The 22514-nt window shown below is 43.9% G+C and overlaps 1 protein-coding gene across 3 annotated transcripts in view; it reads left to right on the top strand.

Annotated features, from left to right (window-relative positions):
* Positions 1-22514, top strand: part of CLCNKA (chloride voltage-gated channel Ka) — a 51418-nt gene that overhangs the window by 20340 nt on the left and 8564 nt on the right. For all 3 annotated transcript variants that reach the window (XM_030222104.1, XM_030222106.1, XM_030222103.1), the window contains 8 exons: positions 841-919; positions 4459-4584; positions 5962-6046; positions 6927-7028; positions 11875-11959; positions 12321-12494; positions 14926-14995; positions 19545-19655. In XM_030222104.1, the coding sequence (XP_030077964.1) occupies positions 841-919; positions 4459-4584; positions 5962-6046; positions 6927-7028; positions 11875-11959; positions 12321-12494; positions 14926-14995; positions 19545-19655 (832 nt within the window). The remainder of the gene's footprint in view (positions 1-840; positions 920-4458; positions 4585-5961; positions 6047-6926; positions 7029-11874; positions 11960-12320; positions 12495-14925; positions 14996-19544; positions 19656-22514) is intronic.

Genomic DNA, 22514 nt, shown 5'->3' on the forward strand with positions numbered 1-22514 from the left:
GCGCATCCACTATGTGCGATGGAAAGTTTCCAGCGCAGAGTGGTATCCGGGCGGTAATCGGCATTGTATATGCGTAAGACCATTGCCGCCCAGTTAAAACGTGAGACCTTACCGCTAGGTCGATGGGTAGCGGTAAGGTCTCAGGCCTAAAATGGACGTGGGCCAATTTTTATTTTTTGTCGCATGTCCGTTTTCTGCCAAAAGAAAAAAAGTCTTTCTTGCAGGTAAGCTGAAAAATGAACGTGCGTGCATGCGTGCATCCAATACAAGTGTCTACACCAGCGCAGGCCTTTTTTTGGTGCACCTTAGTAAAAGTAGCCCGTAATCTCCTGATGAAGCTTGATTGAAACACAGAAGCCCCATTAGGCACAAGGGTTAAGCTAAGCGTCTCTTTGCTTAAAGCTGCAATAATTCAATAATTCATGAAAAATTGAACAAGAAACATTACATCAGTATTTGATTTTTTAAAAAAAGTTTAAGATATTTGAAAAAGATGCAGAAAATAACAAATTCACCTTTTGGAGGTTTTTTTTAGACCAATAATAAGATCAGAGTCCAGTAAGTGCTGACACTGAAGACATTATACTTGCTGCCAAGCCGGGACATTTGAGGTCTTGTTTTCCTCCAATTAGTTATCGGAACATAATATTGAAATTGAAATGATTATTGATTTGTTATAAACATTTCTTTAAGAGTGCAAACAGCTGCTCGCCGCTGCTTTTCCTCTGCGCAGTCTGGGGAGGGCTGAAAGTGTCTATGGCTGACCCAGGGAATCAGATTCTCCCCAGGACACTGTGAGGGTAAAGCAATGCCTGACCCTTGACCTTTCTCTCCTCTCAGAATAAGAGCAAGCAGTACGAGATGTTGGTGGCAGCAGCAGCCGTGGGAGTTTCTACGGTCTTCGGGGCACCAATCAGTGGTAAGACTGTGGCTGCAGAACAGCAGGGACAAGAGATAAGGGGGAGGGGAAGGGTCTCTGGTGTTGTCAGGTGTTACTGCAGGATCATAGACAAACGATACTGCTCTGCAAGGGTATTAGGTGCTACTGGAAAACTTCAGCCTTGCCCCCCCCTCAATTAACTTTAGACCGTTAGGCCTTGCCTTTATTTATTTATTATTACATTTGTATCCCGCGCTTTCCCACTCAAAGCAGGTTCAATGCGGTTTAGATAATAATAAGGATGACAGAGTATTGATAGAGACAATGTAAGATATTTATAGCAGAATAATAAAAAGCGATAGGTGGGTAGAAATGGGTAAGGGTGAAGGGAATAGGAGAAGTATGAATAAGGGGTAGGTGAGCATTGGAGTAGGGGGGGTAGAGGGGATGGGACAGGGGATAAGCGTAGGGAGATTTGGTGGGAGATGTAGTCTGGGTCATTGTCGTTGTCACCTTGATATGTGTTGGGTAGATGGGTCATAGGATTAAATTGGGTTATAAGCGTAGGCTTGCTTGAACAGATGGGTTTTTAGTGATTTCCGGAAGGGTAGATAGTCATTGATAGATCCGATGGGTCTGGAGAGGGCATTCCAGAGTTGGCTGCCTAAGAAAGAGAAGTTGGATCCATAGTATGTTTTGTACTTGAGTCCTTTGCAATTGGGGTAATGTAGGTTGAGATAAGTTGAGAGTTAGATAATTAAACTCAACATCACGATCACCCCGACCCCACCCCTCCCAGACCAATCTTGTAAAAATGCATATCTGGACATTCAGCAGGGGGGGGGGGGGGGAATATTTCAGCGGCTTACATAAAAAAAGGAGTTTTGAGCCCGATGATAGAAACAAGATACCGGCTTAAGTGAACACTGGTTATAACTATGGATTTTTATCCAAATGGTTTCTTCGGTCTTTTTCTCCTTCAAACAAGCAAGTCTTTAGATTTGTTTTACGCTCGATACTAACTGGGTGCTTATAGTTGTTAGTATAGATTTACAATAATTTTGCACTAGTGTATGTTGCACATTTGATTTCGTTGTGAGAGACCTTCTATCCTGACTGTGACGCAGTTGGTGGAAACACGATGTCATGTTGGGAGGACTCACTTTAATCAAGATTTTGTTAAGCTAAGTGCTTTTTTTTAAAATGATTTTGAAGATATTTCGATGTAATATTGATTAAGAAGTTCTAATGAGAAGTGAAAAAAAAAGTGTACGATGGATCAATGAGAAATCGGGCATTTTTGAAAAGTGTCATAGGCACATATTAAGCTTCTTAAATGACCCCAGAAGTCCACAAATTCTCTCACACAGATCTACGTCTGCCCCAGCTGTACCCAGGCACTGCTCTGGGAATGTGTAAACAGAGACGGTGTACTGTTTATTTATTTAGATTTTGCTCACACCTTTTTCAATAGTAGCTCAAGGTGGATATTTCTCTGTCCCAGGAGGGCTGACAATCTAAGTTTGTACCTGAGGCAATGGAGGGTTAAGTGACTTGCCCAAGATCACAAAGTGCAGCAGTGGGATTTGAACCGGCCACCTCTGGATTGCAAGACCAGTGCTCTAACCACTAGGCCACTCCTCCGCTTGTTATTCTTTGGGGTTCTACATGGAATGTTGCTATTGTTTGAGATTCTGCATGGAATCTTGTCACTCTTTAGGATTCCAGAATCTTGATATTCTTTGGGGTTCTACATGGAATGTTGCTATTGTTTGAGATTCTGCATGGAATCTTTATTTATTTAGATTTTGCTCACACCTTTCAGTAGTAGCTCAAGGTGAGTTACAGTCAGGTACACTGGATATTTCTCTGTCCTAGGAGGGCTCCCAATCTAAGTTTGTACCTGAGGCAATGAAGGGTTAAGTGACTTGCCCAAGATCACAAGGAGCAGCAGTGGGATTTGAACTGGCCACCTCTGGATTGCAAGACTGGTGCTCTAACCACTAGGCCACTCCTCCACTGTTGTCAGTGAATGCGCTTGGAACACACGTGTTCACCTGTACAATTCTTCAAACAGCTATTTTTAGTTTGTAAAATGTACTTTACAGTGGAAAATGCATTATAGAATCCTCCTCCACCTCCGTGAGGGGAATGTCCACAGGTCGGTGGTTCTTAACTTTTCTTCGCTTTTGACACACCTGATAGACAATGTTCTTGTCTGTGAAACACCCTAGGAAAGAACTTAAATGGTTAAGCTGGTCCTGACTACACGGCAATGTGTTCATAGACCTGTTTTCAGTACCGCTCTCCCTTTGTTTACAGAAACAGGCGGCTGTACAAATGTAACCTCAAATAAAATAATAATTAAACATTCTATTTAATAGACACAGTCACATGAATATTTATGCAGTATCACCGCAGGCTTTTACCCTAGTTTAGCAATCCGTACAAGGTCACTGGGTCCAGCACAGGATCTTAACGCTGGAAGTTTCCTGCAATTCTACGCTGCAGAGATAGAACCTCATATTTTAAATGATGCAGATTAAATAATCCTTCTAGAAAAAGGACATGATATTCATTCAACTTAAAAAAAACAGTATTATGAGCTAAGGGACCACCATAGTATCAAATCGGGATCCAGGAGAAATCTCCTAAGGGCATTTCTCTGGGTAAAAGGGCCATTTTATGCTTGGCCTCTACCCCATAGATAACGGCAGGGCTTTTTTTGAGGGGGTACTTGGGGGTACTGAGTACCGGCACCTTTTCCACTGTCTGCTAAACTTGACCCGTGGTTCTCGTATTTTAATGAAAGAGCTCAGGTTCTACATACAAAATTCTGCCTTGTCATAGATTCTATGACTGGTTGCAGGGGTCCTGGCTATTGTGGGGTGAGTCCCTCAATAATCACTCCACCCCTGAAGGGTGGCCTGGCATTTGAGTACCCGCCACCTTTTTTGCTAGACAAAATGCACTGCATAACGGTAAGCTTTAGTGTGCATATATTTACTCACACTGAGTGCAGCTGGAGGTTGCACTGTACACGCAAGTTGCTCGTCTGTTCCTTGGGATAATTTTCAGCGCTGCCCCTGGACATTGCTAACACTATCTGGATAGTACGGGGCAGATGGAAAGAATTTCAGCAGCATTGGGCCAGTGGCTGCTGAGCACCCCCAGAATTGAGTAAGCCCAGGAAGGGGAATTTGTACTGTGTGTGACCATCCTGAGCCAGAAATGCACCCCCCCCCCCCCCCACAGAGCTCCTATCCCACCCACTGCGTTGCAGCCTAGTGTGGAAGGCAATGGATAGGTCACAATTCTGGTGCCCCCGCCTCCCTTGCGCCCTGTTCAAACGCACTGCCTGCATATAGCTGGCTAAGGCCCTGCCTGCAATCATTTGGAAATGTTGGTGCCTATGACTTATCCTTTCGATTGCTTTTATTTGGGGAGGAGCAGCTGCTTCCCAGATAAGTGCTGCCAAATTATCGGCCACTATTTTCTAAGCAGCTTATAGTACAAATGACTAAATAAACCTGCGATTACCTAGGGCTTAATTTGCCGCTTCTGATTGTATCCTGCAGGCGTCCTCTTCAGTGTTGAGGTCATGTCTTCTCACTTTGCGGTCAAGGACTACTGGAGGGGCTTCTTTGCAGCCACCTGTGGGGCCTTCATGTTCCGCCTGCTTGCCGTCTTCAACAGTGAACAAGGTAATGGAAGTAACAGGGTGAGAGTAACGAAGCAGTCCTGATTCGAAAGCAGGCGGAATCCAGTCGGAATATATTTGCTTAATCACTCAGAACATCCCTCCTCCTCAAAAGAATCTTAATTTAGACCAACACAAAAAAAAGGTGAAACCCTGTACGATATATGGTATCAGCATTAGATGTGTAGAGTGCAATTATAAAGGATAACCCTCTTTCAGAGGAATTATACTCTGTGCATACATGACAGATACAAACCGTCCCCACTGCATCAGGCACTGCACCAGTGTATTACTCCTCTGCCCTCTCTCCATTCTACACTGCAGATACAGACTAAAGATACTGTAACCACTGCATCAGGCACTGCACCAGTGAATTACTCCTCTGCCCTCTTTCCATCCTACACTGCAGATACAGACTAAAGATACTGTAAACACTGCATCAGGCACTGCACCAGTGAATTACTCCTCTGCCCTCTTTCCATTCTACACTGCAGGTACAGACTAAAGATATTGTAACCACTGCATCAGGCACTGCACCAGTGAATTACTCCTCTGCCCTCTTTCCATTCTACACTGCAGATACAGACTAAAGATACTGTAACCATTGCATCAGGCACTGCACCAGTGAATTACTCCTCTGCCCTCTTTCCATTCTACACTGCAGATACAGACTAAAGATACTGTAAACACTGCATCAGGCACTGCACCAGTGAATTACTCCTCTGCCCTCTTTCCATTCTACACTGCAGATACAGACTAAAGATACTGTAACCACTGCATCAGGCACTGCACCAGTGAATTACTCCTCTGCCCTCTTTCCATTCTACACTGCAGGTACAGACTAAAGATACTGTAACCACTGCATCAGGCACTGCACCAGTGAATTACTCCTCTGCCCTCTTTCCATTTTACACTGCAGATACAGACTAAAGATACTGAAACCACTGCATCAGGCACTGCACCAGTGAATTACTCCTCTGCTCTCTTTCCATTCTACACTGCATCTAAAGACGAGCAATATACTGCGCCCACTGCAGCATGTTGTACCCAACATACTTTACACTGCACCCATTATAAGAGTATTATACTTTGACCCACAGTACATATGTGGTGTGACACACTGTGTAATCCTTCCATGATGCATGCCTTGTCCACTGTTCCCTCTAAGCTGAGCATGAGCCCTCCAATTGCACTGCTGCTAGGGGCAGGCTGGTTCCCTGGAGTTCTGCAGAGCTTGCCTGTCTCTCACTATTGAAAATGTGATAGTGAAACAGCACCACCTACTGGCAGGACTGTACGTGGAGGACTCCTGCTCAGCTTAGAGGAAACAGCGACCTTTTCCCTTGAGACCCAAGTGACTCATGGTCTTTCTTTCCCCTAGAAACCATCACTGCGCTTTTCAAGACCAACTTCAAGGTTGATTTCCCCTTTGATTTCCCAGAGACCTTCTTTTTCATGCTTCTTGGGTAAGAAAAGAGACCTGTTTGTAAGCTTGTGACCTGGGACAGGCTTTGGAGTTACACATCTATAACCCTAGAGTTCTGTGGGTGGTGGGTGTTGCATGTGGGCTGTGTATGTGCAGTAGGGGGTCCTGCATCATGTGGTCCCACCCAGTCCCTCTGGTTCTCTACCATTTTATATATTATCAAACTTAAAACCAACAACAGCCCTCTCCCATGTCTTCTACCAACCCTACCACTGCCCTCCATACCTGGCCTACTCCCCTGGTCGGCTACTCCAGACCTCGCTCTAATAAATCCCAAATTTAACTCAACACCTAGACTCCCTCACATATTTTACCAGCAAAGTGTGTAATAATAATCTACACAGTCCCCAAAACCAGGGAGGCTGTTGTCCAAAACTCACCCCATGCTCATTGACAATAAGGTCACAACTGTATCCCCTCCTTGCAGTTGACCCCATCCTTCCTTGGAAGCCAGGCTTGTGTGTTAGGGAGATTGTGGGTCGCATTGAGACACTGTCTGCACATACTAGGACTAGTAAATTTAAAAAAATTGGAGAAAATATTTCTTCACTCAATGTGTAATTAAACTGTGGAATTTGTTGCCAAAGAATGTAGTAAAAGCAGTTAGCTTAGCAGGGTTTAAAAAAAAGGTTTGGATGGCTTCCTAAAAGAAAAGTCCGTAAGTCATTATTAAGATGGACGGGAAAATCCACTGTTTATTTCTGGGATAAGCAGCATAAAATATGTTGTACTGTTTTGGGATCTTGCCAGGATGGACCTTGATGGACCTTCGGTCTGTTCCAGTATGGCAACACTTATGCACATTCAGTCGCAGGCTGGTAGAGTGATCCTCTCTCTTCTCCTCTGTGTTTGTCTTTCAGGGCACTTTGTGGGGCTGTGACCTGTGCCTACCTCTTCTGTCAACGGTGGCTGCTGGGATATGTGCGGAGGAACTGGCTGACTGCAAAGCTCCTATCCACAGAGTAAGGCCTTTGCAAGGGCAACAGTGAACACTGTAACCCTGCTCCCACTCACACTGTTCACAGGCACCGGCTAACCTCTTCAGGTCAGGTACCCTGGGACCAAGATGTACAAAAACGGAGGAGGGCGAGCTGGGCGCAGGCCGGGACAGGCCTAAATTTCAGTAGGCCAAAGGGTATTCTCTTCTGGGTACTCTTTAGGAAAGTCCATAAGCCATTATTAAGGTGGACTTGGGGAAAATCCACTGCTTATTTGTAGGATAAGCAGCATAAAATGTATTGTACTGTTTTGGGATCTTGCCAGGTACTTGTAACCTGGATTGGCCACTGTTGGAAACAGGATGCTGGGCTTGATGGACCTTTGGTCTGTCCCACTATGGCAACGCTTATGATCTTCTTCCATTCACACACAAAATAGTCATCAGTTTCCGTGTTTCATCTGCAAATTGCTTTACTAACGGTAGCTTGAAAACAGTTCATAAACATTCAACTTGGTCTGTACATGTCAGGGTTTTTCAGATGGTCAGCACAGCGTCGAACATAATCTCCAAATGAAATCACAGTTCAGTTCTGTCTCTCACATGTGCAATGAACGTCCTGCCAGAAGTAAGGCTCCCCCGATCCCGCTGCTCCTACTGGGGTGTCTTTTCCCCCAAGCACTCCCCCCGGATTCCAGAACACTCTGCAGGCACCCTCTGCCCTGTGTAGGGGCTTTAATCACCACCCACTGTAAAATCCTCCTGCTTTGGTTCCCAGAACTTCCTCCTCGGTGCTCAGGGTCTCAGTGTGGGGGGGGGGGGGGGGGGCTAGCAAAGACCAGAATTTTCTGCATGCAATGCCTTTTATTGCTTCTTGCTCCTGCCCCCATGGACTGACCCTTCACAAAAGTCCCAGCCTGACCTCCATGAAAGTCCTCCCACCATCGTCCTGCAGCAGAGGCATTTTTCAGGGGGGGGGGGGGTCACACTTGGATTTACCGAAATATAGGAACCCCCTGAGTAGATGCTTCTGCTGCTGAGCAGCTGTGGAAGAATCTCCTGGGGGGTCACTGGGCTAATGGGAGGTAGCAGAGCTGCTCAACGGAGCTCTGTTGGAGCGGGATCTTTGCTTTTCCAGCCCCCACCAAGACCCTGAGCACCAAGGGGGACCCCCAGAGCTGGGGAGGTGGATCCTGTTCACTGATGGCTGAAGTAGCCTCTGCCAAAGAGCAGGGGAGATCTGCATTTGTTTCCCAGAATGGGGAACTGTGAGGGGGGGGGGGGGGAAGAAGTGCCTGTGGAAAAGGACAGCCCAGGTGGGAGGGGAATGGGCACGGAGGAGCCCCCCTTTCCAACAGGACTTTGCCCAGCTTTAAGCAGAACCACTGGTCTGGGACGGAACGGACATTGATTAAAGTTTATCCGGATGTGACAGTTTCCTTTTTTTTTTTTTTCGCTCCCCCTGTACAATTTATATATGTACCATTTTTGATGAAGTGACTGTTGACTGTTTTAAATGATTCGTTGAACTATTAAGGAGTTTTGCAGTTTATCAAGGTGGAGATACCCTTTAACCTACCAGGATCAACCTGGCCCCAGTCTGCGCCCTAACCAGGCAGATTTGATGTATTTTTATAAATCCTGGTTCGAGTACCCACCCCAAAGAGCTTAGCCGGCATTCAGAACTGCTGTGAGTGGGAGCAGGGTTACATATGTTGAAGAAATTAAAAAAAATTCAACTATTGCAGTGTGTATCCCCTAATGTATACGTTGCACTGGCTGGCAGAGCAGCCTAGAGTTATGATTTAAGGTTTTATGTGTGACATTTGAGGCTGTGTATAATATTTGAAGAAATATTGGAGAGCTTATGCCCCTAAGAGGGTGCTTTGTCCTCAGAATGTTTGTAATCTGATCTTCCTTCAGCAAGGGACTCTAAATTGATGAAAAGTTAGGCTCAATGTTTCTCAGGAGTGGTTCTGCTTATATGGAACAAACTGCGGACAGAATTAAAGAATCTCTCTGATTATGTGACTTTTGGAAAACCATTGAAAACCGGACTATTTGAAGAGGGTTACAGTGTGCTTTCAGTGGCCAAATGATGATTTTATGTTTATTCTGTTCTGGATTATGGGAGGGGGGGAATGGGTATTTCTTATTCTGGTTTTTGTCCTAACCCACTCTGGACAGTTTGTTAAACTGAAAGCGTCAGGCTGTAAAACTGAATATTATATTAAATTATTCAGCAGGCGCATTTGAGATCATAAGACAGCTGCAGCTCTGCAGAGGATATCGGTGTTAGCATTTAGGGCATCTTTTGCATTTCATTTAATTGCATGTAAAGTGTGCAGCATTATGCAAAGCAGATACATGAACACAAGTTCCCAGTCCTGAAGAGTAAGAACCTTCAAGAGATGACCAGAGGGAGGACGATGCAGGAGTAGGTGCTGTGGTGGGGTTTGGGGAAGGGAATCACCTATGGGTAAAAGTGACATGTTTGATGCTTGTAAGATGTTGCTGTGAGGTAAATGACCTGTGCATTATTCAAGGTGCGGACTCCAGGCAACCTGGTCACCACCTTAGTAACAATGACTGAGACACAGGGAGAGAAAGTGACTCCCCAGGGTCACACAGAGAGTCAATGATTGAGGCACAAGGAGAGAAAGTGACTCCCCCAGAATCACACAGGGTGTCAGTGACTGAGGCACAGGGAGAGAAAGTGACTCCCCAGAATCACACAGGGTCAGTGACTGAGGTACAGGGAGAGACAGTGACTCCCCTAGGGTCACACAGAGAGTCAGTGACTGAGACACAGCGAGAGAAAGTGACTCCCCACCCCAGGGTCACACAGAGAGCCAGTGACTGAGGCACAGGGAGGTAAGGTCACTCTCTGTGTGATATCATTCCACGCATCCACTACCCTTTCCATAAAGAAATATTTCCTTAGATACTCCTGAGTCTGTCTCTTTTCATCTTCATCCTATGCCTCCCTCACTCCAGAGCTTTCTTGGACTTGAAAGACTCGCCTACTGGGCATTTATGCCTCATAGTATTTCAATATTTCCCCTCTCCTGCCTTTCTTCCAAAGTTTAGAGACCTTTCTCTGTCCCCATACACTTTATAAGGATGACCACTGGGCCGACTCCATCCTGTTTCGCTGTCGCCTTTTCTGTTTGGCTACCTTAAGATCATGGCATAGGATCACACCCAAGTCCCTCTTCTCTCTTGCACAGAAGCTTTTCACCTCCTATACTCTGCTGCCCTCTTGGGGTTTTGCAGCCCAAATGCATAATCCTGTAGTTTTTAGTCTAGATTTGGCAGTGCCATAGGTGGGCGATTCATTCAATCTTGAAAAAAACATAACATAAACAAAGATCAAATTTCACAGCCCTGTCCTGGAGGTTTACCAAGCCAGTCGGGATGGTTTTTATGGCATTTTATGGTGTACAACACCTTGAAAACTAAGAGACCAATGCAGAAAGCTATTTATTTATTGCATTTGTATCCCACATTATCCCACCTCTTTGCAGGCTCAATGTGGCTTACAATACATCATGGGTACTGGAAATAGAAGTGAATATACATTAGGTTTACAGAGGGTTTGTGTTACATGGTGGTGAATTACATGATGGTGTTAAAGCAAAAGACATTATAAGACAGTACTAAAAGTTCAAAAGATTATACAATTACACATGTTGACCTTTGTGATATATCTCGTCGAAGAGATAGGTTTTTAATAATTTGCGGAAGTTGGTCAGTTCATAGACCGTTTTCAAGTTACGTGGCAGCACATTCCAGAGCTGCGTGCTCGTATAGGAAAAGGTAGGTGCGTGCATTGATTTGTATTTCAAACCCTTACACTTGGGAGGATGAAGAATGAGGGGTGTGCGGGAAGATTTTTTTGCGTTCCTGGGTGGTAGTTCTATTAGATCTGACATGTAGGCTGGGGCGTTACCATGGATGATTTTATGGACTAAAGTGCAAAGTTTGAACGTGATGCGTTCTTTTAGTGGGAGCCAGTGTAGTTTTTCTCGTAAGGGTTTCGCGCTTTCGTATTTTGGTGTGCCGAATATTAGTCTGGCTGCCGTATTCTGAGCTGTCTGGAGTTTTTTGAGTATTTGCTCTTTACAACCAGCGTAGAATGAGTTACAATAGTCCAGATGACTGAGTACCAGTGATTGTACCAGATTGCGGAAGACAATCCTTGGAAAAAATGGTCTAACTCTTTTTAGTTTCCACATTGAATGAAACATCTTTTTGGTTATGTTATTTGCATGGTTCTCCAGTGTAAGATGCCGATCAATGGTGACTCCGAGGATTTTCAGGGTATCCGAAACTGGTAGATTTAGTTTAGGTGTGTTGATGGTGGTAAATTTATTCTTATTGTATTGCGAGGTGAGTACCAGGCACTGTACAAAGCGTGTGGTTACTGAGGTTTTTTTTTTTTTTTACAAAGGCTCAATAGCGTGCGATAAATGCTAAGATGCCCGAAGGAATATAATGAACGTCTTAGGGGGTTAGAGCATATTAATTTGTAGCGAGCACTCAAAATGAGTGATCCTACATGCACATTACCAGGCACGATGCAGAAAGGGGTTCAGCACTGGTTAGATATCAGGTCATAGCATTTTAAAATGTATGTTAATGAGGCAGAGAAGTAGACAGGACTTTTATAACAGGGTACCTGGAAGGGGAGGACAAGCAGGGCACCTGTTTATAGCTATTCTGTAGAGGCTTTTAAAAGGGGCAGTATCCACAGCGCCTCCCTGCTGGCTGATTTATGTGCTTTCAACTTGCTTGCCACATACAGAGAGTTTTGTAGAGATGAGTCTTTATGTCGAAACCAGTTCCATTGTCTGTATTGGTTTCCCCAGTAAAGCTGTATATTCGGCCTTGGTGGCCCTGCTGCTTGCCTCCATCACCTTCCCACCCGGCTTAGGACACTTCCTAGCATCTAGGGTAAGTAAATGGTAGGACTGCTTCTCTCTTGCCCTTCACATCCTCATTTGACTTCTCTCACTTCTCTTTCCTTCTTCCACCCTTCCACTTCCCCATCCCCCCCCCCCCCTCTCTCTCATGTCTCCAACACTTTTCTCTCCCATTCCCTCTTTTCCACTCCCCCTCTCCGTCTCTCCATCCTCTGTACTTGCTTCTACTATTCACTTCCCCTTCTCCTCTCTTCCCTGTACCTTCCACTTTCCTCTCCCCCAGTCTTCATTTTCCTTCTCCTCTCCTGCTTCCTCTGCTGTTATTTTCTGTACACCTCTCGCTTTTCTCCTCCTCCCATTCTGGCTATTTGTCTTCCCTCTTTTTTCCCCAGCTCACCATGAAAGAGCTCCTGACCTCACTATTTGATAACAAGACTTGGAGCCTCCTTTCCCAGAATGCATCGCTGGAAAAGCCTCTGCAAGTCGACCCCGACAACCTGTGGCTGGAGTGGTGGGATCCAACCTTTACCATCTTCGGCACTCTTGCATTCTTTATAGTGATGAAGGTACTGGTGACTGCGTCTGCTGTGTACTGTCAGAGGGGTATGTTGGGTTCATAGCTGACGTCTGGTGGTACTGGTCCAAAGAACACAATGTTGCTGTTGCCTTTTGTAGTTTTGTGAACTGAAATTACAGGCCAACAAGGTCAGTGGCAGATTCAGAACCTATTTCTCCAAGTCATAAGAACATAACATAAGTACATAAGTGTTACTGTACTTGGAGAGACCAAAGGTCCATCAAACCCGGCATCCTGTTTCCAACAGTGGCCAACTCAGGTCACAAATACCTGGCAAGATCCCAGAACAGTACAAAACATTTTATGCTGCTTATTCCAGAAATAAGCAGTGTATTTTCTCCAAGTCCATCTTAAAAATGGCTTATGGACTTTTAGAAAGTTATCCAAACCTTTTTTAAACCCTGCTAAGCTAACTGCTTTAACCACTTTCTCTGGCAATGAATTCCAGGGTTTATTTACATGTTGAGTGAAGAAATATTTTCTCCGATTCATTTTAAATTTACTACTTTGTAACTACATTGCCTGCCCCCTAGTCTTAGTATTTTTGGAAAGAGTAAAGAAGCGATTCACGTCTGCCCGTTCCACTCCACTCACTCTTTTATAGACCTTTCTCATATCTCCCTTCAGCCATCTCAAGACCTTTCCTACATTCAAGATGACATTTTCTACATGATGTCAAAGCAGAGTCCAGTGCAGACTAGGACTGAGGTCCAGAGCTCAGTGTCATGGGTGGGCACTGAGGCCTGTTACATTCACAGACTGCTCCGGGTGGCTCCAGGACACACTGTAATTGTAGCAAAATCCTTTACTGAGGCTCATTTCCCACACAATGTTTCTGCTTTAGGGCTGGGGATAGGGGAGTTTTAGACTTCATGGTGGGTTTCTTGATTACAGAGACCTGGAGTCTGGGCCAGTGCTGCTCCCCAGTATCTCTCCACACTCGCCCTTCCCTACACCCCTTCCCGTGCACTCCGCTCCATGGATAAATCCTTCTTATCTGTTCCCTTCTCCACTACTGCCAACTCCAGACTTCGCGCCTTCTGTCTCGCTGCACCCTACGCCTGGAATAAACTTCCTGAGCCCCTACGTATTGCCCCATCCTTGGCCACCTTTAAATCTAGACTGAAAGCCCACCTCTTTAACATTGCTTTTGACTCGTAACCACTTGTAACCACTCGCCTCCACCTACCCTCCTCTCTTCCTTCCCGTTCACATTAATTGATTTGATTTGCTTACTTTATTTATTTTTTGTCTATTAGATTGTAAGCTCTTTGAGCAGGGACTGTCTTTCTTCTATGTTTGTGCAGCGCTGCGTACGCCTTGTAGCGCTATAGAAATGCTAAATAGTAGTAGTAGTAGTAGTAGTTCTCCTTCCACTAGGTTTCTGAGATGCCTGTTATATCTCTCTCTTCATTTAGTAAATCCTTCTTATCTGTTCCCTTCTCCACTACTGCCAACTCCAGACTTTGCGCCTTCTGTCTCGCTGCACCCTACGCCTGGAATAAACTTCCTGAGCCCCTACGTCTTGCCCCATCCTTGGCCACCTTTAAATCTAGACTGAAAGCCCACCTCTTTAACATTGCTTTTGACTCGTAACCACTTGTAACCACTCGCCTCCACCTACCCTCCTCTCCTCCTTCCTGTACACATTAATTGATTTGATTTGCTTACTTTATTTTTGTCTACTAGATTGTAAGCTCTTTGAGCAGGGACTGTCTTTCTTCTATGTTTGTGCAGTGCTGTGTACGCCTTGTAGCGCTATAGAAACTAAATAGTAGTAGTAGTAGTCTCTTGTAACCAGAGCTAATATTGTGATGTCATAATGCCTCAGGCCACCAATAAGAGCCAACCTCATCAGTGATGTCACAATGGCTTGATTGTCCTATACTTGGCTCACTTTTATTACATAGCTCTTTGAGCAGGGACTGTCTTTCTTCTATGTTTGTGCAGCGCTGCGTACGCCTTGTAGCGCTATAGAAATGCTAAATAGTAGTAGTAGTAGTAAGCTGTCAGAGAGAGAACAGCTAAAAATGCACACAATTGACGATGAAGCTTCTATTTCATTTTTGTTTTTTAATCATTGTATTCCATCGAGAGCTACATTTGTGAATCAGCAGATTAAAATAATTTAAAATAAATAAAATGAATGATCTCAAACCTGGTCCTGGAAGCACCCCAGCCAGCCAGGTTTTCAGGATATCCACAACGAATATTCATGAGATAGATTTGCCTGCAGTGAAGACAGTGCATGCAAATCTCTCTCTCATAAATATTCATTGTGGGTATCCTGAAAGCCTGACTGGCTGGGGTGCTTCCAGGACCAGGTTTGGCTATTGTGTGACTCCCATTTTTACACTGCTTCTCTCTCTCTCCCTCTCTCTCTCTCTCTCTCCCTCCATTTCCCTTTCCCTCTCTTTCAGTTCTGGATGCTTATACTGGCCACCACGATGCCCCTGCCAGCTGGGTACTTCATGCCTGTGTTTCTATATGGTGAGTCAATTGTATTATCATTTTTGAGTTGAGTTCATTCTCCAAACCTCAAGAAGGAAAATGCAGGGCTAATTTTGTGAACGGATTGCTAATAGTTAAGTGCTAACCGTGAAAGGAGATGTTAGGTTTGCCACCTGGCTCCATTTCATAAGGAACAGGCTAACCCAGTCCTGGCTTTCTTTACTCCATTGCAGAGATTTGGAGTTGTAATTTTCTTAGGAAAGTCAGGGGTCCTTTTAGAAAGGCGTGCTGAAAAATGGCTTGCGGTAGTGTAGGCACAGGTTTTGGGTGCACGCCGATCCATTTTTTAGTGCGCCTGTAAAAAAGGCCTTTTTTTGCTGAAAATGGACGTGCGGCAAAATCATAATTGCCGCATGTCCATTTTGGGTCTGAGACTTTACCGCCAGCCATTGACCTAGCGGTAAAGAATCTGGGTGGTAATGACCTACGCGTGTCCAATACCACTTGGCGTGCGTCCTTTATGCGCGCCAGAAAATTGAAATTACCGCAAGGGCCACGTGGTAACCAGGCGGTAACTCCAATTTGGTGCATGTTTGGGCACGTAGGCGCCTACGAGGCTTAGTGAAAGGGGCCCTCAATGAGAGAATCAGAACTACAAGTCCATGAATGGAAATGGGCTGAAGCCAGGACTGGATTCACCTGTTCCTCAAGACATGGAGTCATTTGGTAATCCTAATAGCAAAGACCTTTCAACCAAATTAACCCTCACAACCAGTGGGTGAAACAGGCCCCGTTGGGTACAGATAAGTGTGCTACAAGTTTTCTTGGTATATATAAAAGAACAAAAAACATAAAATGTTTGTTGGGTTAAATAACGTGTAGTAATGGAGGGAAGGAGATGATACAATCAATGGTACTAAGCCATGTAGACTACTGCAATGGAATTTATGCGGGGTGCAAAGAACAAATTATAAAGAAACTTCAGACCGCTCAAAACACAGCAGCCAGGCTTATATTTAGAAAAACGCAATTCGAAAGCGCCAAAACCCTCCGAGAAAAACTGCACTGGCTCCCAATCAAAGAACGTATTGCTTTCAAAATCTGCACCCTGGTTCATAAATTATCTACGGCGAAGCCCCAGGATACATGACAGACCTCATAGACCTACCAACCAGAAACACAACAGGATCAACATGAACATACCTAAATCTCCACTACCCAAGCTGCAAAGGACTCAAATACAAATCAACCTATGCATCCAGCTTGTCCTACATAAGCACACAACTATGGAACGCATTACCAAAAGCCGTGAAAACAACTTATGATCACCTAAACTTCCAGAAATCATTAAAAACTAACCTGTTCAAAAAGGCAAACCCTACCAACCCAACTTAAATGCCTGAACCCTGCAACACAACGAAACCAAAGCTCGTAATAGACATAAAATAACTCTTCCTCTCTACGATTCCCTAAAGTGTCTGTACACACGAACCTTATTCTACCACAACATTACTGTTCATACCGGAATTGGCGAACGCCTTTACGGTACTATGTAAGCCACATTCAGCCTACAAATAGCTGGGAAAATGTGGGATACAAATGTCATAAATAAATAAATAAATAAAGGGGTTTTGCCAATGATAGATAGAGGTTCAGTTTGAACAGCCCAGAGTAAGCTTTAAACAAGCATACAATGACTCAGTCTGGTATCACCTTTAAGTGGAAAAAGTTAACAACTTCTGTGGAAAAGGTCTTCTATCTGTGGCTCCTGCTAGAAAGATTTGACTTTGCAGACCCTAAGTATCGCTGAGGCCAGAGACAGGGTTGGTTAGTGGTTCTTAGACATTTCCTTGTGGAATGCGTCTTCAGAGAAGTGGGGTTGACATTTTATTTATTATTTATAATGAGTGCCGGCCGCTGGATCTCAAGTTCTTTCTCTTTCATCTCCTGGCCTGAGAAAGTGCCTGGGACTGGGTCTTTAGGATTAGGGTGATCACTTGGGGTCTCTCTCCATGAAGGATAAGAGGGGTGATCTTTAGTCCTGCAGTCTTCATCTTGTTTGAGAGTTTACTTCAATGAATTGGAAAAGGTGGAGTTTCAGGTTGGAGTCGGTGGAAGGACTGCCAGCTCTGGAAAGCCTCTGAGTTATGGCCTGCCAGAGGAGCTGCCCAGGGATTTCCAGTGCCATCTGCTAGACCACAGAGAGCTGCACCTTCAGAGCAGGTACAGAGAAGGGGAAAGTCGAGGGGGAGCTCTCCTCAGAAGAGTACCTGGTATAGGGAGGGGCAGGTGCAGAGATTCCCAGTGAATGTTTCATGGATTTTTGACCTGTTCTTGCCTTTTCTTATTTTTTGTATGGATTGTACCAGGTGTAAACAGAGTCGATGTCAGATCATTCATTTGTATCAAGTACCGCAATAAAAATATTTATTTTGGAACGTACCTTACTGAGTGGCAGTGTGCCTATTTCAGTTGGAAGGTATATGAGGGTATTTCATTAGGGCCTTAAGAATATAAGAATAGCCATACTGGGGTCAGACCAATTGGCCATCCAGCTTAGTAACCTGTTTCCAACAGTGGCCAATCCAGGTCACAAGTACCTGACAGAAACCCAATTGATAGGAGCATTCCATGTGGAATCCCAAATAGTTGCAACATTCCAGGCTACCAATCCCAGGGCAAGCAGTGGCTTCCCCCATGTCCATCTCAATATCAGACAATGGACTTTTCCTCCAGAAACTTGTCCAAACCCTTTTTAAACCCAGATAAGCCAACCACTGTTAGTACATCCTCCGGCAATGAGTTCCAGAGATAACTATTTATTGAGTGAAAAAATATGCCCTCCTATTTGCTTTAAACGTATTCCCGTGTAACTTCAATGACTGGCAGAAACAGGTATCAGTGGCTCAGATTCTATTTATCAGATAGGCAATAATCTATATGGTTTGGTGGTACCTCATCGCCACAGTGGGTGCTGACCTACCAGGTATCACAAGGATCAATATTGTCACCTATTCTGCTCAATATCTACACTCGGTCCTACATTTACATGGATGACATGCAGCTACTCATACTTGTTAAACCAGACCTACCTGTAGCTCTGAATAAACTGACTGCTAGTTTCACCACAGTTCAAGAATGGACTAAAAACAACAAACTTTCTCCAAACCCAAGTAAAAATGAGCTTCTGTGGGTCCCTAATGCAAGCAGACATCAAAATCCCTTCTTGGGAGCCACAAACTCCTCCTTAGAACGCAGGTCAGGAATCCTGAGGGTTCAGCTGGACACAATATTTACACTGATCCCCCCAAATCCAAGCAACCTTCAGGAGCTGCCATTATCATCTGCAATAACTACGCTGTCTCTCTCCGCACACAGTGATTCATGCCATGATAACATCAAGAGTGGATTACTGTAATGCACTCCTACACTGATCTGACTCAGAGAGTTTGCACCAGCTCCAATTGATTCAGAAGGTTGTAAGCTATGTGATCACATCACACCATTCCATTACATACCAAAAACTTCATTGGCTACCAGTACAGGACTAAATTTAATATCTGGTCTTCAAAGCCCTTAAAGGAAAGGGGCCAGAGGACTTGAAGAAAAAGATCTCCCAAAGTCTGTCCCTAAGCACAGCCTCTTCAAAGGACGTTATGCAATGTGATACCTGCCAATGGGCCTTCTGCTGAGTAGCCCCCACCCTCTGGAATACACTCCCTGGAAGGCTTTGCATAATGCAAGACTATCTCTACTTCAGGAAGCTACATGTACTCAAGTAGGACTTTCTTATCTACTCCAACCCTAGCTGAGATCATATTCATGTATCTTTCTGACTCTGCATGCAAGTTTCTTTAAATTAGTCCCCTTATTTTCTAACTAACTCCTGTTCCTCTCTCTTATCTGTCTCTTACACCCTATACTCTCTATGAAGATGTCTTAATGTGTGTTGTGTTGACATTGTAAGTCGTACACTATGCCACAATACGTATTGTTATTTGAATAATTTCTCTGATGGATTTGTCTGTTGCCTGTGTCCAGATTGTTCTTGCCGTACACTGAATTTCTTCAAAAAGGCGGTAACTAAATCCTAATAAATAAATAAATGAAATACATAAATGATGGCTCATACCTAATGCTCATCTCTTCGTAATTCACTTTCCCGTAATGGCTTTCGACTCCTAACCATGACTCTCTTACTCAACACCCTCACTTATCACCCCTACCACTGCAATTTCCCCACCCCTAGCTGTGTGTTCGTCTGTCCAATTTAGATTGTAAGCTCTGTTGAGCAGGGACTCTCTTTTCATGTTAATTTGTACAGCGCTGCGTAAGTCTAGTAGCGCTATAGAAATGTTTAATAATAGTAGTAGTAGTATTTAATGGGTTAAATAGGTAGGGAACAGAGGCATTGTGATATTAGGATCTTCTGCAGGTCTGAGACGCTCACGTGTAATACGAAAACTACATTTCTTCCAGTTCTTTTAGGGTCAAGACGTGTCCATAGAGTTTTTGTAGTCAGCTGTGGTACGTAATTTCCTTCCAATGCATCTAGGATTTGCCTGATACTAAATGTTCTTCTATCCAGGTGCTGCTATTGGCCGCTTGATCGGTGAAATTGTAGCTTATCTGTTTCCGGCAGGCATTAGTGCTGGTGGCGTAATTAACCCTATCATCCCTGGAGGGTATGCACTGGCTGGTAAGTCAACCTTTTGACAGAGAAAATCCTGACACCTGCCCTGCTCCGTGTTCTTCCCTTGCCCCACCCCATACACCATCCCAAGTCCCTTGCTGCACCCTTCCCTCCCCCAGCCCCTCTACAACCAACTGTCCGCACTAGAGTTGACATCTCAGGAGAAATAAAATGGCACATGTATGTATATTCTATGATTATTTCACAAACTCTGTCTGATGTTATCACAAACTACAATTAAATTAAAGTTTTGATATCACCTCCAGTAAGAGCAACACATAAGTACATAAGTACATAAGTACATAAGTACATAAGTACATAAGTAGTGCCATACTGGGAAAGACCAAAGGTCCATCTAGCCCAGCATCCTGTCACCGACAGTGGCCAATCCAGGTCAAGGGCACCTGGCACGCTCCCCAAACGTAAAAACATTCCAGACAAGTTATACCTAAAAATGAGGAATTTTTCCAGTCCATTTAATAGCGGTCTATGGACTTGTCCTTTAGGAATCTATCTAACCCCTTTTTAAACTCCGTCAAGCTAACCGCCCGTACCACGTTCTCCGGCAATGAATTCCAGAGTCTAATTACACGTTGGGTGAAGAAAAATTTTCTCCGATTCGTTTTAAATTTACCACACTGTAGCTTCAACTCATGCCCTCTAGTCCTAGTATTTTTGGATAGCGTGAACAGTCGCTTCACATCCACCCGATCCATTCCACTCATTATTTTATACACTTCTATCATATCTCCCCTCAGCCGTCTCTTCTCCAAGCTGAAAAGCCCTAGCCTTCTCAGCCTCTCTTCATAGGAAAGTCGTCTCATCCCCACTATCATTTTCGTCGCCCTTCGCTGTACCTTTTCCAATTCCTCCACTGGAAAACACTATGCACAAACTCAGAACCTAATGGTACCATAACAGCACTAACTCCCAGGACTCAAAGAGCAAACATAGTAACATAGTAGATGACGGCAGAAAAAGACCTGCACGGTCCATCCAGTCTGCCCAACAAGATAACTCATAGGTGCTACTTTTTGTGTATACCCTACTTTGATTTGTACCTGTGCTCTTCAGGGCACAGACCGTATAAGTCTGCCCAGCACTATCCCCGCCTCCCGCCACCGGCTCTGCCACCCAATCTCGGCTAAGCTCCTTAGGATCCATTCCTTCTGAACAGGATTCCTTTATGTTTATCCCACGCATGTTTGAATTCTGTTACTGTTTTCATTTCCACCACCTCCCATGGGAGGGCATTCCAAGCATCCACTACTCTCTCCGTGAAAAAATACTTCCTGACATTTTTCTTGAGTTTGCCCCCCTTCAATCTCATTTCATGTCCTCTCGTTCTACCACCTTCCCATCTCCGGAAAAGGTTCGTTTGCGAATTAATACCTTTCAAATATTTGAACATCTGTATCATATCACCCCTGTTTCTCCTTTCCTCCAGAGTATACATATTTAGTTCAGCCAGTCTCTCCTCATACGTCTTGTAACGCAAATCCCATACCATTCTTGTAGCTTTTCTTTGCACCGCTTCAATTCTTTTTACATCCTTAACAAGATACGGCCTCCAAAACTGAACACAATACTCTAGGTGGGGCCTCACCAACGACCAAAGAGCAAACAACCTGTGAAAAGGCAGCACTGTAAATATTGCACTGGACCCTAAAACACACCAGAACCCCATCTAGTGAGAAAACAGAACAGGACTGCAATAAGATCTGTACACAGAAATTACTTGCTAGCAGAATATCACACCTTGGCCACACGTGTAATACACAGACAGACCCATGACAAATATGAAACAAGGAACCACAGATCAGTAATAGAAATATGAAGGCAACTTCTGATAACCACCTTTTGGTGACTAAAATTATATTTTCTTTAAAATCTTCTTTATCAGAGAAAAGAGATGTAAGTTTAACTGACATTTTGGAAAATTCAGAAGTTATAGATAGAGTTATATTATTAGTGACTTTGGTCTTTGATTTGGATAGGAACAGTGTTTTGAAATTGTATTTCCGATACATGGTTGATAGTTTTTTGGGTTCAAAGATGCATATATTTCCTGACACATCAAGGGAATCGCAGACGGGGAGGTGTGAAGTCTTGGCTTTTAAGCCAGGAATCACTGCCCTAGGTGGGACCTTCCTAGCGCGATTCCCTTGTAAGTGTTTTATTTCCTTATTACTTATTTGTTTGAACCTAAGAAATTATAAGAGTTTGTGGAAACAGATGAAGAATCCTCTGCAGCAACTTCCTTCAGTTACCACTGTACCGGCTGCAATAACCGATTAACCTTCCTCCCTCAGAAAATGTGAAGTGTAAGATTAACCATTTTGAGTTTTTCTTATTTTCTTTAAGATTGTTTTCCTGATCTTGGATCTTCCAATTGTGGACAATTATGTAAATACATATTGTTGAGAGAAAATGTTTCCTTTTTATATTAATTTCTGTATTTCCTTACATTTATATGATAAATGTGAATGTAATTAAGTAAAATGATAAATAAAAAAATAAAAAAAAGAAATATGAAGGCAAAACACGATGAACTTCAAGAAGTCAGACTCTGCATTTACAGTAATATTAGAGAAACAAAAAGGGAAATGCAAGATATGCACATTTCCCAAAGCCCAATAGATAACTTCAAAATACAATTTTTTTCCTACCTTTGTAAGCTGAGAATTTTATTTTCCATTCAATTTGGTCCAAGTGTCTCCTTTGCTTTTCTCTGTTTTTCCTGTCCTTTCAGGGTCGCCTGTCCATTTGATATTTCTTCTCTCTGCATGTCTGTTATCCATCTTCTCTCTGTGTCCCTGTCTGTCCTGTCCAGCATCTCTCCTCTGTGTCTCTGTTCCGATCAGC

This window comes from Microcaecilia unicolor, chromosome 13, assembly GCF_901765095.1.
Source record: "Microcaecilia unicolor chromosome 13, aMicUni1.1, whole genome shotgun sequence".
In the NCBI taxonomy this organism is placed as follows: Eukaryota; Metazoa; Chordata; class Amphibia; order Gymnophiona; family Siphonopidae; genus Microcaecilia; species Microcaecilia unicolor.